The sequence below is a fragment of the Malania oleifera genome, chromosome 8, assembly GCF_029873635.1.
Source record: "Malania oleifera isolate guangnan ecotype guangnan chromosome 8, ASM2987363v1, whole genome shotgun sequence".
Taxonomy (NCBI): Eukaryota; Viridiplantae; Streptophyta; class Magnoliopsida; order Santalales; family Ximeniaceae; genus Malania; species Malania oleifera.
In genome coordinates, this window is record NC_080424.1 from 108,965,654 (window position 1) to 108,978,455 (window position 12,802).

A 12,802-nucleotide genomic window follows, 5' to 3' on the forward strand; every position below is an offset into this window, starting at 1 on the left:
ACAAATATAGACACATAACAAAATATATAGGGATTTGCGAGAGTATTTCTGGTGGAGTGGCATGAAAAGGAAGATTGCCGAATTTGTGTAGCAGTGCTTGACGTGCCAGCAGGTTAAGGCTGAACACCAGAGGTCGGCAGGGTAGTTACAACCACTCTTCATCCCTGAGTGGAAGTGGGACAACATATCCATGGATTTTGTCATTGGGCTACTGCCAACACTGCATAGTCAGAATGCCATTTGGGTAGTTATTGATCAGTTGACGAAGACAGCTCATTTTCTACCTATTAAAGTTAGCTACCCTATGAATAGATTGGCAGAGATTTACATTCAGGAGATTATTTGACCCCATAGAGTGACAATGTCTATAGTCTCGGACCGTGATCCACGCTTTACATCACAATTTTGAAAGAGCTTGTAGGAGGCTTTGTGTAACGTCCTCAAATTCCTTAATATAAAATGTAACATAATAAATAGAAAAGTCAACCCGAACCCGTGGGTAACGGGGACACCTGTCAATCATAACAGAAATCTAAGCAGCAGTAAGTATAAAATCTCAATCATCCAACTATAAAACATAATACTAGAGTTTACTACATCATCAAATTACTGTATTTATATACAACTTCTAAAACATCAAAATAACCCTAGGATCATACAACAAAAATCTCCTGATCCTAGATCAAAATCTTACCCTCCTAGTGGGGTAACTCAATAAGCTCAACGGCAGCCTTGACCCGCCGGTCTCTCTGGGTTTCCTGAAAATCATTTAATATTCGAAGGTGAGACACTTCTCAGTAAGGGAAAATAAACTAAATATAGTTGTATGCCAACATGAATATTTATTGCAGTTATACATACTCAGTACATTTCATATATCTAAAAATATACATCATAACATGGTGGAATAATCATATACTTTCATATTTGCTAATAAATCATATCGTTCATAAAACGTCTGTTATAACTGATAATACTGAAAAACATACCTAGGATGAATAGTTAGCTGATGTCATGTATTACCACCCATGACGGGTTGTGCAGCCCGAAGGCGGGATCCAATAATGGCTGGCCGATCACTGCTGAGTCAAAAATTTCTGTAAGTACGATGGGTCCACCACACCCTGGTCCGGACTGCCAGGTGCACGTCCACACTCTATTGAAAGTCACATCCACTATCCATCTCCCACCCTCTCGTGGGGTGGTTAGCACCAATCTGATCATAGATATCTGATCTATAAGCTACGGTATCGTGCTCTTGAACTGAAATAAATTAACATTCAAGTTATGAAAACATATAATACATGATATTATAGCATTTCTCATCATTTCATTAATACGGTCTCGCGTCGAAATCATTCCACATATACGGTCTCGGCACAAACATTTCATAAATACGGCCTTACGCCAAAATCATTCCATATATACGACCTCGGGCCGAACATTTCATAAATACGACCTCGCACCGAAATTATTTCATAAATACCATTCTGAAAATAGATCAATTATCATGTATTTTCAACATCATTTGCACTGTAACATTTCATATTCCTGAAAACATGCTTCATTCGTAATAAAGTCATATCGTAATATATTTCACGTAAAGTAATATTCATGCCACACATTTACTGTATAAAGCCATACATTGTATTCTAAAAATCATAATTTCTGGCACCTCATACATATATATACATTTCAACATAATAGCAGTATTTTCCCAAACGTGCATTTTCTTTGTAATATACATATATAATACAGGCTTTCCTAAAAATAAATTTACTCATACATAATAATAATTTGCATAAAAAATAGCTACTTTAATTTATTCCCTTACCTGACTACTGAAAAAGCCCCTATAAATTCTAGACTCACACCCGTAGGATTTCTTGTTCAATACCCTGAAAATGAAAACTCTTAGTACTAAACTTCAGTATTTTCACGTGTATATCATTTTTTATAACTACAGTAGGACCAAATTCAGCATAAAAAGTCTTATCTCAACTCAGGGATGATTTTCAACGAAGTTCCACCGACGATCTGCTCCGGCAGATTTGAAAAGAACTTCCCCAAGAGCGTTGTGGTGGCTTCAGATCCTCCAATCGGCGGAAATCTGGCCCGAAATTGAAGGGAGAAGAGGAGGGAGCCGAAGGGAGAGAGAGAGGGTGAGAGATTTCTTAATTTTGAAGTTAAAATCCAGGTTTTTGATATTTGGATTCGTTGACGAGATACATCACCTCATTGACGAGTCCTGTAGAAAGTTCGTCGACAAACTTGCACCTTCGTCGATGAATTTCAGTCTTCCCCAAAACCCTATCTCAGTATCTTCTCATCGACGAATCTTATCTTCGTCGACGAGACCCTAATAATTTCCCTTCCTCTTTATTTAAATTATATTATTATTATTCGGGTCATCACACTTTGGGGTCTCAATTAGCATTCAACACCGCTTTTCATCCTCAAACAGAGAGAATGATTCAAATACTTGAGGATATGCTGCGAGCGTGTGTATTGGACTTTGGGGGTAGCTGGACCTAGTATTTGCCGCTAATAGAATTTGCCTACAATAACAGCTATCAGTCTAGTATCGGCATGACACCTTACGAGACGCTTTATGGTAGGAGGTGTCTTTCTCCTTTATGCTGGGATGAGTTAGGTGAGAGGCGAGTTTTGGGGTCAAAAATAGCGCAACAGGCGTATGATAAAGTTTGACTTATTCGAGATAGAATCAGTGCAGCATCGTGTCGGCAGAAAAACTACGCAGATACTGTAATGACCTACTTAATTTTCATAAATTTTTTTTTCCATAGTATAATAAACCACAATAACAAATCTAACAAATCATAATCAACCTGAACCCGTGGGTACCAGGGATACATCATAAAATAGAACGAAAGCCTGAGCAGTAGGAAACATAAAATCATAAACATATCGTAATATCATACACATAATATCATCCATCTCAATACCAGAGTTTCTACATCCATCGTATTTATAAATACACATTCCAAAAGAGTCCTAGGGTCACTTCTCACAAAACGCACCCGGCCCTAACAAAATACTTACCCTTTAGAAAGGGCAGGCCAGCGGTATCTATCTCAGCGAAGCTTTATCCGCTCTCCTATCAGGGGCTCCTGAAATGATCATATAATTTGGGGTGAGACACCTCTCAGTAAGGGAAATAAACTAATACTAGTGTGTGGCAACATGAGTTTTCCATGTTATACATAAATCATATATAAACATATTTAGTAAACTGTTATGTCATATCTGGGAAAACATATATCATCATAGCATGGCAGAACATACTGCAATTTCATAAGCATAATCCACCTCATATAATAGTAATAGTAAAAACAACCCTGGTAGGTTAGTTAGTTGTTGTCATGTATTACCCCCACATGACTGGGTTGTGTGGCCCGAAGGCGAGACATGACAATGGTTGGTCGACCACTGTTAAGTCAAAAGTACAGTCTGTAAGTCCAATGGGTCTGCTAGACCTGGTCCGTACACTAGGGGCACTCACACTTCTTAAAACCACATTGACTATCCATCCTCACGCCACTTCGTATAGCAGCGTTAATACAATATCGTGATAATCACGAACACATAGCAGCGGTACCGTGCAAGTGCTAGCCTAAACCAAGCCAACCAGGTTCTAATAACATATAACATATAATGAAACTGTGATACATGGATATTTCATACTAATATTTGCTAAGTTAATAACATCACATCATTTTGCACTTATATACATCATGAAAATCATCGGCTTGTACACCGGTATTTCACATTTTACCATTGCTCGTCTAGTGCGCCGACAAAATATATCCATAACTTGGCCCGTACGCCAAAAAATCATATACATAGCTCAGCCCATACGCCGACAAAACATATCCATAGCTCGGCCCGTATACCAGCAAATCATATCCATAACTCGGCCCGTACGCTGGCAAATCATATCCATAATATTATCATGTTCTCAGAAAACAGTAATTCATCATAATATCTACTCATGCCACACAAAATGGGTATTATATTTGTCCAGAACATATCATCATTTTTAACAGTATTTTCCAACATAATGCATAATCATATTTATATAAACATATATTTCCTTGAAATCAAATACTATAAAATTATACTTATTTTTTATAAAACATTTAGCTTAATTTATCCTCTTGCCTGGTTCCTGAAAAACCCCTAATAAAAATAGTCCTGCACCCACAAGGTTTCCCATTCAACACCCTGAAAATGATATTTCCCATAACTAAATTTTAGTATTTCTATGCATACTACACTTCCTACAACTGTCAAGAAGTCAAATACTGAGTAGAAAACCTTAACCTAAATTTGGAATGAATTCTGAACTAGCCCCACCAACGATCTACTCCTGTAGATATGCAAAGTACTTCCCTAGGTGTGTCGTGGTAGCCTCAGATCGTCGAACCGGTAGAAGATCTGCCCTAAATATTAGAAAGGAGTAAGGGAAAATGAAATAAGGAGAGAGAGAGACATTCCTTCAGCTTTTTCGGCCATAAAATGAAGGTTAAACCTATTTATACACTGGCCTTCGTTGACGAGGTCATGAAGAGAACTCGTCGACGAACTCTTGCCTCGTCGACAAAATTCAAAATCATCCAAAACCTCCTCTCGGTATTTTCTCGTCAACAGAGAGCACACTCGTCAATGAGCCCAATATGTCACATCATCGATGAACGTGACCTACTGTGTCCCCTTTTTAAATTTCCTTTTCCTCCCTCTTTATTATTTAAATATTATAATTTCTCTAAGTCACTACAGATACTCGCTGCCAGGAATTGAAATTTAAAGTGAGTGACCATGTGTTTTTGAAAATAGCACCACTGAAGGGAATTATGAGGTTTGGGAAGAAGGATAAGTTGCACTCTAGGTTTATTGGCTCATTTAAGATACTTGAGAAGATTGGGTCAGTCGCCTATTGACTAGCTTTACCACCAGCTTTGTTCAGAATACATCAAGTATTTTATGTTTCTATGTTAAGGAAATATGTTCTAGATCCTTCCCATGTCATTAGTTATGCAGAATTAGAATTCAGTGATGCTCTAACTTAGGAGGAAGCTCGAGTGCAGATCTTAGACAGAAGAGAACATGAATTGTGTAGTAAGAAAATATCACTAGTAAAAGTTCTGTGGAGGAACCACGCGATGGAAGAAACTTCTTGGGAGCTTGAAGAGGAAATCAGACAGAAATACTCACACATGTTTAGTGGGTTACAGTAATGATTGGTAAAATTTAAATAATGATAGTTTTATTTTGTTTAATATAGGGTAATGAATGTATAATTGTATTTTAGATTATAGGGTAGGTAGTGTTTTGGTTTTGGGATAATTTTCTTTTATGATCATATTTGTAATCTTCCATAACCCTAAATATAGCCACGGTATTCTTTCGTCATAAGTGAGGGTAAGTAATAAAATAAGTAGTCTATTTTCCTTAATGGATGGTATTCAATACAGATAGTAAATTTTAAATATGAAAATTTTATAAGGAGGGGAGAATGTAATAACCTAGATAATTATTGGAATTAAATAATAAAGAAAAGAGAAGGACAAAGAATTTTAAAGGGGGACGCAGCAGGGCCTCATCAACGAACGCAAAGTGCTCGAAGACGAAAAGTCTTCTTGGGCTCATAGACATGGACGCGTGTCTTGTCGACAAGAGTTTACCAAGGGGCTGTTTTTCGAAGCCTAAAATTCGTTGACGAGGGTTAGTTGCTCGTCGACGAACTTCCTTCTTGAACTCGTCGACGAGGTGACGTGGCCACGTGGAAAAAGGTCTATTAATAGTAGAAAATTGGGTTTCAGCGAGAGAAAATCATTTCTCTCTTTTCTTTCTCTCCCTCACTCGGTTCTCTCTCCTTCTCTCTACGATTCTCACCTTGTTTCTCTCCGTTTCGACCATCAGAAGCCGCCACATTAATCTTGGGGAGATTCTCTACAAGTCTGCCGCAACAAATTGTTGGTTTGGCAAACTTGGACACCATCCCAGAATCAGGATAAGTAGATTTTTTTAGGTATTTTCAGTTTTATTAGGCTTATTTGAGTTTAAATTTTGAGTAATATAGGAATATACTGGAGTTTTGTAAAATAAATTAGGATATTATATTTTCTGGAATAGGGTGTTTTTGGGACCCTGTAGACATAGGTTGGGGACCCCAGAGAATATTTTCAGGAGCTCAAGTAAATTATAATTTAGAAAATTTATGAGTATGTAGGTTCGGGGAAATATAGTTGATTTATTGGAAATATGCATGTGTATTATTTCAGGATTTGGGGGATAGTACGCCGTGAGCGTGAGGATTAAGTTGGAGGCAAGCCTCCCAGCCAGTTAGGTAAGGGAAATATACTATGTTAGGAAATTCATAAATATTATTAGTAAATTATAGTATTTGTTTATTAATATATGGGGTATAAATTATAAAATTTTACAAATTTCAGAACATGAGTTTTAATAATTGTGTGGCCTGAGTAGATATTCGATTAGTACAGAATTTGTATAGTTTTTCATAATATCATGATTTACAGTATATATAGACAGATATATGTACCAGACAGATATTTTACAGATATTATACAGACCAGTATTTTACATTAATTACAGAATGTCATGTTTTCCAAAACCATAACACTCAGACATTATAGATTATTTAGTCAGATATAACAGTTAGATATTACAGTCAGATAATATAGTATTTTCATATCAAATTTATAGTGTTATGATTATTTTGGAATCATGATGAAAACAGTAGAATATCTATAGAAATGGTATTTACAGTATCAGACCCTAATGAATCAAGTTATGTTCAACTAGCAGAGCACGGTACCATTGCTATTTTCATATCAGACTGCAACCACATATCTCAGATAGTATGTGAATTCCGTCAACCGTGTCTATGGAGAAATTGCAGTCTCCCTAGTATTATGAGTTGAGGAGGCCGGTTTGACGAGGTAGTTACCAGTTCCGGGCCTAGGAGAGGTTGCAGTTTGGGCCGAACTGAGGATTGGTAGAGCACAGTTGACTTACCTGGTAGGCCAACCAGGATTTAGTCCCGCCTACAGGCTACACAACCTTATCATGAGGGGTTGAATCATGATGTACAATTTTTCAGGATAAAATCTCAGTTATGTATATGTATACAAATTTATAGAATATCAGTAATATCGTATGATACTACAAATATGAAAAGTAGAAAACTCAGATATTACAGTTATACTTTAAATTATGATAAATGTGAGTTATATAGTATATTGATTTACCAGCTTATACAGTTTCAGATATTGTCATTATTATATTTATGAAACTCAATCGCCACACACTAGTAATAGCATATTTTCTCTTACTAAGCATTGTCTCATCCCAGTGGTTTAACATTTTTCAAGTGATCCAGTTAGGCGAGCAGGTCAGGCTCGTAGATATAGAGATCTTTTATTTTGCCCTGTTTATAGGGTAAGTGTATTTAAGGGATTATATTTTTGAGCAGATGATACTGGGGTGATGTGTAAATATGTATATATGGTTCGGAAACACTGAATTCTGGTATCATAAATATGGGTGTATGACTTTATGTTTTCCGCTGCATAGGTGTGTCAATTTGTGTACAGAGATACCTTCGTGCTCATCTGGGGTCTGAGATGTTATAGCAGGTATTACAGGGGTATTAGAGTAATTTATATTTTATATGAAAAAAAAATGGTGTAATTTTAGGGTCGTTACAAAAGGGATACTAGTTGTCGGACCCTATAGCACGGAAGGTAGTCATTAACAAGAATGTGGTCTTCGATGAGGAAGCCATGTTGAAGGAGAATGTTGTTAAGAAGGTGGAGTTTGATTCAGCGGTAGTACCTATTTAGGTGGAGTTAGATAGTATTCAAAATTCAAGTATGGGTAATACTCAGACTACTGTTGTTGATTTTGTTGAGGATACAGTGAGACATGCTATAGTTTCTTAGAAAATTCCTCAAACAGGCAATAGACATGAGCCTACAAGGCTCGCCACCAATAGAGAAAGGAGGAATGTTAAGCCTCCGGTTAGGTATGAGTTTGAGGACTTAGTTGCATTTGCTCTGATAACTAGTAGTGGAGATCCTTCTAATTTTCAGAAAGCAGTTCAGAGTTCTAGATGAGATAGTTGGCTTGGAGCCATGGTTGAGGAGATGGAGTCTTTTCATAAAAATGGCACTTGGGTGTTGGTTCAGAAGCCCAAGGACGGGAAGCTGATTGGTTGTAAGTGGCTTTTTAGAAAGAAAGAACCTACTTTAGAATCAGAAGGGAAAAAATATAAGGTCAGGTTAGTAGCAAAAGTTTACAAACAGGAAGAACATATAGATTATAATGAAATCTTTTCTCCTATTGTTAAGCATGCTTCTATTAGATCCTTGTCAGCATTGGTTGTTATGCATGATTTAGATCTGGAATAGATGGATGTAAAGGCAACTTTCCTTCATGGTGAATTGGAGGAAGATATCTTTATGAAGCAACCGAAGGGCTTTGTGGAAGAAGGTAAAGAGCGCCTAGTATGTAAGTTGAATAGGTCTCTTAGTTTATGGTATAAAGCAATTCCCTAGGCAATGGTATAAGATGTTTGATTCTTATATGTTGAGGATTGGGTATCTTAGAAGTAGTTATGATAGTTGTGTTTACTTCAAAATTGCTTAACAGTGGTGTATATGTGATCCTTATGCTATATGTGCATGACATGTTGATTGCCTCTAACAATACTGATGAGTTTGAGTTGAAGGATCTTGGTGCAGCTAAAAAGATCCTTGGCATTGAAATCAAGAGGGAAATACAATAGAAGAAGTTGTGGTTGTCACAGAGTAAGTATAATGAGAAAGTGTTGGAAAGGTTTAACATGGATAAGGTTAAATCGGTAAGTACACCTCTAGTTGCTCATTTTCAGTTGTCTACTAAACTATGTCCTTCTACTGATGAGGATAAGTTGGATATGGCTAGTGTGCCTTATGCCAGTGCAGTAGGGAGTTTGATGTATGTTATGGTATGTAGTAGACCAAACTTGTCATATGCAGTTAGTTTGGTAAGCAAATATATGACTAATTCAGATAGAATGCATTGGAATGCGGTGAAATGGATTTTCAGATATTTGCATGGCACTTCTGATTATGGTATCCTGTTTGAAAGTACTAATGATTGTAATGTTCAAGATTATGTGGACTCTGATTATGCAGGTGATTTGGATAAGAGGAGGTCTACTTCTGGCTTCATTTTTACCATGACTGGTGGTTCCATTAGTTGGAAGGTTATGTTTGTAACCTACTACAACTTTGTCTACTACAGAAGTTGAATACATAATTTTGGCAAATGCAGATAAGGGGGCTTTGTGGTTAGCTGGACTGATTCAGGAACTTGGCGTTATGCAGGATAGGTTACACGTATTCTATGATAGTCAGAGTGCGACCCACTTGACAAGGAATCAGGTCTACCACTCTCGCATGAAGCATATTAACGTGCAGTACCATGCAGTTAGAAGTTGGGTTGAAAGTGGTAAGTTCCGGTTATTAAAGATCCACACAGATGGAAATCCTGCAGATATGCTCACAAAGCCTGTTACATTAGCTAAGTTCAAGCGTTGTCCGGACTTAGTTAATGTAGTCTCTTGTTGATTGCTGATAAAGCATCCCAGAGTGTGGGAATGGAATGTTGTGTTTGGTTGTGATTAAAAGTCAAGGTGAAGATTGTAAAAAAATATGTTTATTTTTATTTATTTATTGTGTCTTTTATCATAGCCGTTCGATTGTCTCTAAATCCAACAGTTGTGTAGTGTCATATATATGTTTGTAAGTCATAGGAAAATATAGGGATTGCTTGTTATTTTGTACAAGGAGAGCTAGAGAGGGGTTCTCTCTAGGAAGAACTTTTCTTCAACGGGTAGAAAGTGAAGGGGTGTACAGGAGATATAGGATCGGGGAGAGACTGAAGAGATCTTGTATTACCATCGTTTCATAGTAGATTTTTCTCCAGGTGCACGCTCCGTAGACGTAGGCAACTTTGCCGAACCACATAAAATCTCACGTCTCCATTTTTCTATGAATTCTCTTTGTGTGATTAATTTTATTGATCGGAAGACTAAAATCGCTGCGCGTCAACAGAATTTAATTCAAACTCAAACAAATTTAAATATAAGACTCAAAATTTATGCTCACAAACACTACCTTCTATTTTTTTTTCCCTTATTTTCTTAAGCAAACCATTGATTCAAATGGAGTCTTATTGCTGTAAAGAAAATTATCCATTTGGCTTTTAAGTTGTGTTTCAAAATATAAATTTTGAGGCTCTTTATTTACCTGTAAATTTTATATTATTTTTTATTTAAATATATAAATTTTTAATTCAATATCTAAACTCCAAATTTCTAAACAACAATTTTAGTAACCAAAAAATTACATATTTCATTTTATTGTCAAGAAACAATTTAAACATAGAAAATTTGAATAGAATATTGTGAGTGTAGCCTTATAAGTTTCACCTCATAAGACATGAACCAAGTAATGTACTAATAATTCAATTAGATGAATTAATAAATATACTAGTGAAAAGCTAAGATATTGCTCCTAAATTTTTTATCATTTGCAATTGAGGTCATATTCATAATTTTAGCATTTTACATATAATTAAACGTTGTGCTTGTTTTAAATGCTTAAATATTTCTAAATATAGGTATTTATATTCTAATATATGACTCGTTTGGTTTGTAGAATATATATTTTAATAAATAAGATGTAAATATAATAAATTTAATTATAAGTAATAAATTGTAATTAATATTTTTTTGGAAATGGACAGTCCATAAATTAAATGTGGAATTAGAATATAAATTATTTAAAATTATTATAAATTTATTAAAAAAACCAGGAGGGTATGAGGAGAGAGATTGTCCAAACTAATCCGATGCAGCAAAATCTTATCCAATTCCAATTCCCCCCACTTGTCAATCCATACACCTCAGCTATGTCCCAATGTTCCCAAAAGTAAAAACACTCATATATATATGTATGTCCTCTTCAATTTTTTGAGTACTATAAATACATCACTATACAAAATTGGATAAAAAATAATAATTTTTTTCAAGATTTCAAAGATTATAAAAACTTATTTAAAGGTTTAGATTCATTATTACTATTCAATATCTTTCTAAAAATTAAATTTTTCTAATGTTTTCACATTCATTCCAATGATTATAAGGTTACTGTGATTTTCAATAACTATCTTGTTAATATTCTTAAAAATAATAGATAAAATAGTTAAATTAATTAATTAATTAAAAATTAAATATTGACTCAATAATTAATTTTTCATATTTTATAAATGATTTTAGGAGAGGTGTTGAATATAAAAGAATAATAAATTATTGTTATATTTGCCATAATAATAATAATAATAATAATAATAATAATAAAAGAGTTATTGAATTATAAATGGAGAGGGACCCACAAACCAACCAGGGGTAAGTTTCATATGGACTAATCTACCAACCAAATCACAAAAATAGCAATCCCACGAGGGCATTTATGTACACTCACAAGGCACTAGCAGCCCGTGATTGGCCAAACTAGCCCTATTAAAAATTAACTTTTCCTTCCTGCAGACTACAGTCTACAGTACTCACCCATCCGGAAGAGAGAGAGAGAGAGAGGCTACCTGCAATTATTCAAGTTCTAAACTGAAGATGATGAAACAAAATCAGCTAGGGTTGCTTTAGTTGCCGACTGGCGATCACCGTAAACATTGAGAGTCTCGGAATATTAGAGATCGGTCTGTTGATTGTTCGTAGTGGGTGCTTCTAAAGATAGAGATAGAAATCAGTCGATGGCGAGTCTCCCTGTTTTGAATCTAAAGATTACTTGCTCTCCGTCTTGCTCTTCGCTATCCGACGCATTTACTGGGCACATCATGATATCTTCTTCGAAGGCGCGTATGTTTTCCGGCGTTGGGAAGGGGAGCCGTGGCGGGGAGAAGGTAGTGTGTAAGTCGGTGAAGTTCAAAGGGACGCAGATGAGGGAGAAGAGGCTGACGGAGATGATCGAGGAGAAGGTGATGGAAGCGAAAGAGGTGTGCGAGGGAAACGAGAGCTCCGACGAATGCAAGGTGGCCTGGGACGAGGTGGAGGAGGTCAGCCAAGCCAAGGCCGACCTCCGCCGGAAGATCATGGACAAAGAAGATCCTTTGGAGTCTTTTTGCCAGGAGAATCCGGAGACCGACGAGTGCCGAATTTACGAAGACTGATCGGATTCAATTTGCCGGCTAGCTGCAGCAGCTTCAATTCCGCCGCTGATTACCTGCTCTACTGCAACGATGCCGTCGATTATATAATAGTGGTCTTAAGATTGCTCATTCCACTACTAAGAGTCCATATTGCTACTTCTTATATGTAAAAATTAGGTAGGGGTCATCTAAGTACGTTGTGTTTCTGTAATAATGTTGGGTGATGCCCAAATAAAATGCTCAAATTTGATTCGACTTTAACGAATTCCCAAAATTAAGTTCGAAATCTCATTCAATCAATTTTACAACTGTTAGATTTGATTATATATTTTGAGGGCTTAAATATTTGTATGAATTTGGGCAAAATATAACCATAAGTAGTTTTAATTCTGGTCTTAAAAAATTATAAAATTCTAAACTCTTTTTTTAAAATTAGATCATTGCTCTCAAACACAACATTCTTGAAAAGTGCAAAATAAATTCAACTAAGCTGAATTTAATTTTATACATATAATTATATATAAAAGCCATCAAAATTTTGGTT

General features: G+C 35.9%; 1 protein-coding gene across 1 annotated transcript; it reads left to right on the top strand.

Annotated features, from left to right (window-relative positions):
* The first annotated feature begins 11,445 nt into the window (after positions 1-11,445).
* LOC131162975 (calvin cycle protein CP12-3, chloroplastic) lies at positions 11,446-12,519 on the top strand. The gene has a single exon (XM_058119625.1). The coding sequence runs from the start codon at positions 11,863-11,865 to the stop codon at positions 12,277-12,279; it is 417 nt and encodes a 138-aa protein (XP_057975608.1). The 5' UTR covers positions 11,446-11,862; the 3' UTR covers positions 12,280-12,519.
* Positions 12,520-12,802: the final 283 nt, after the last annotated feature.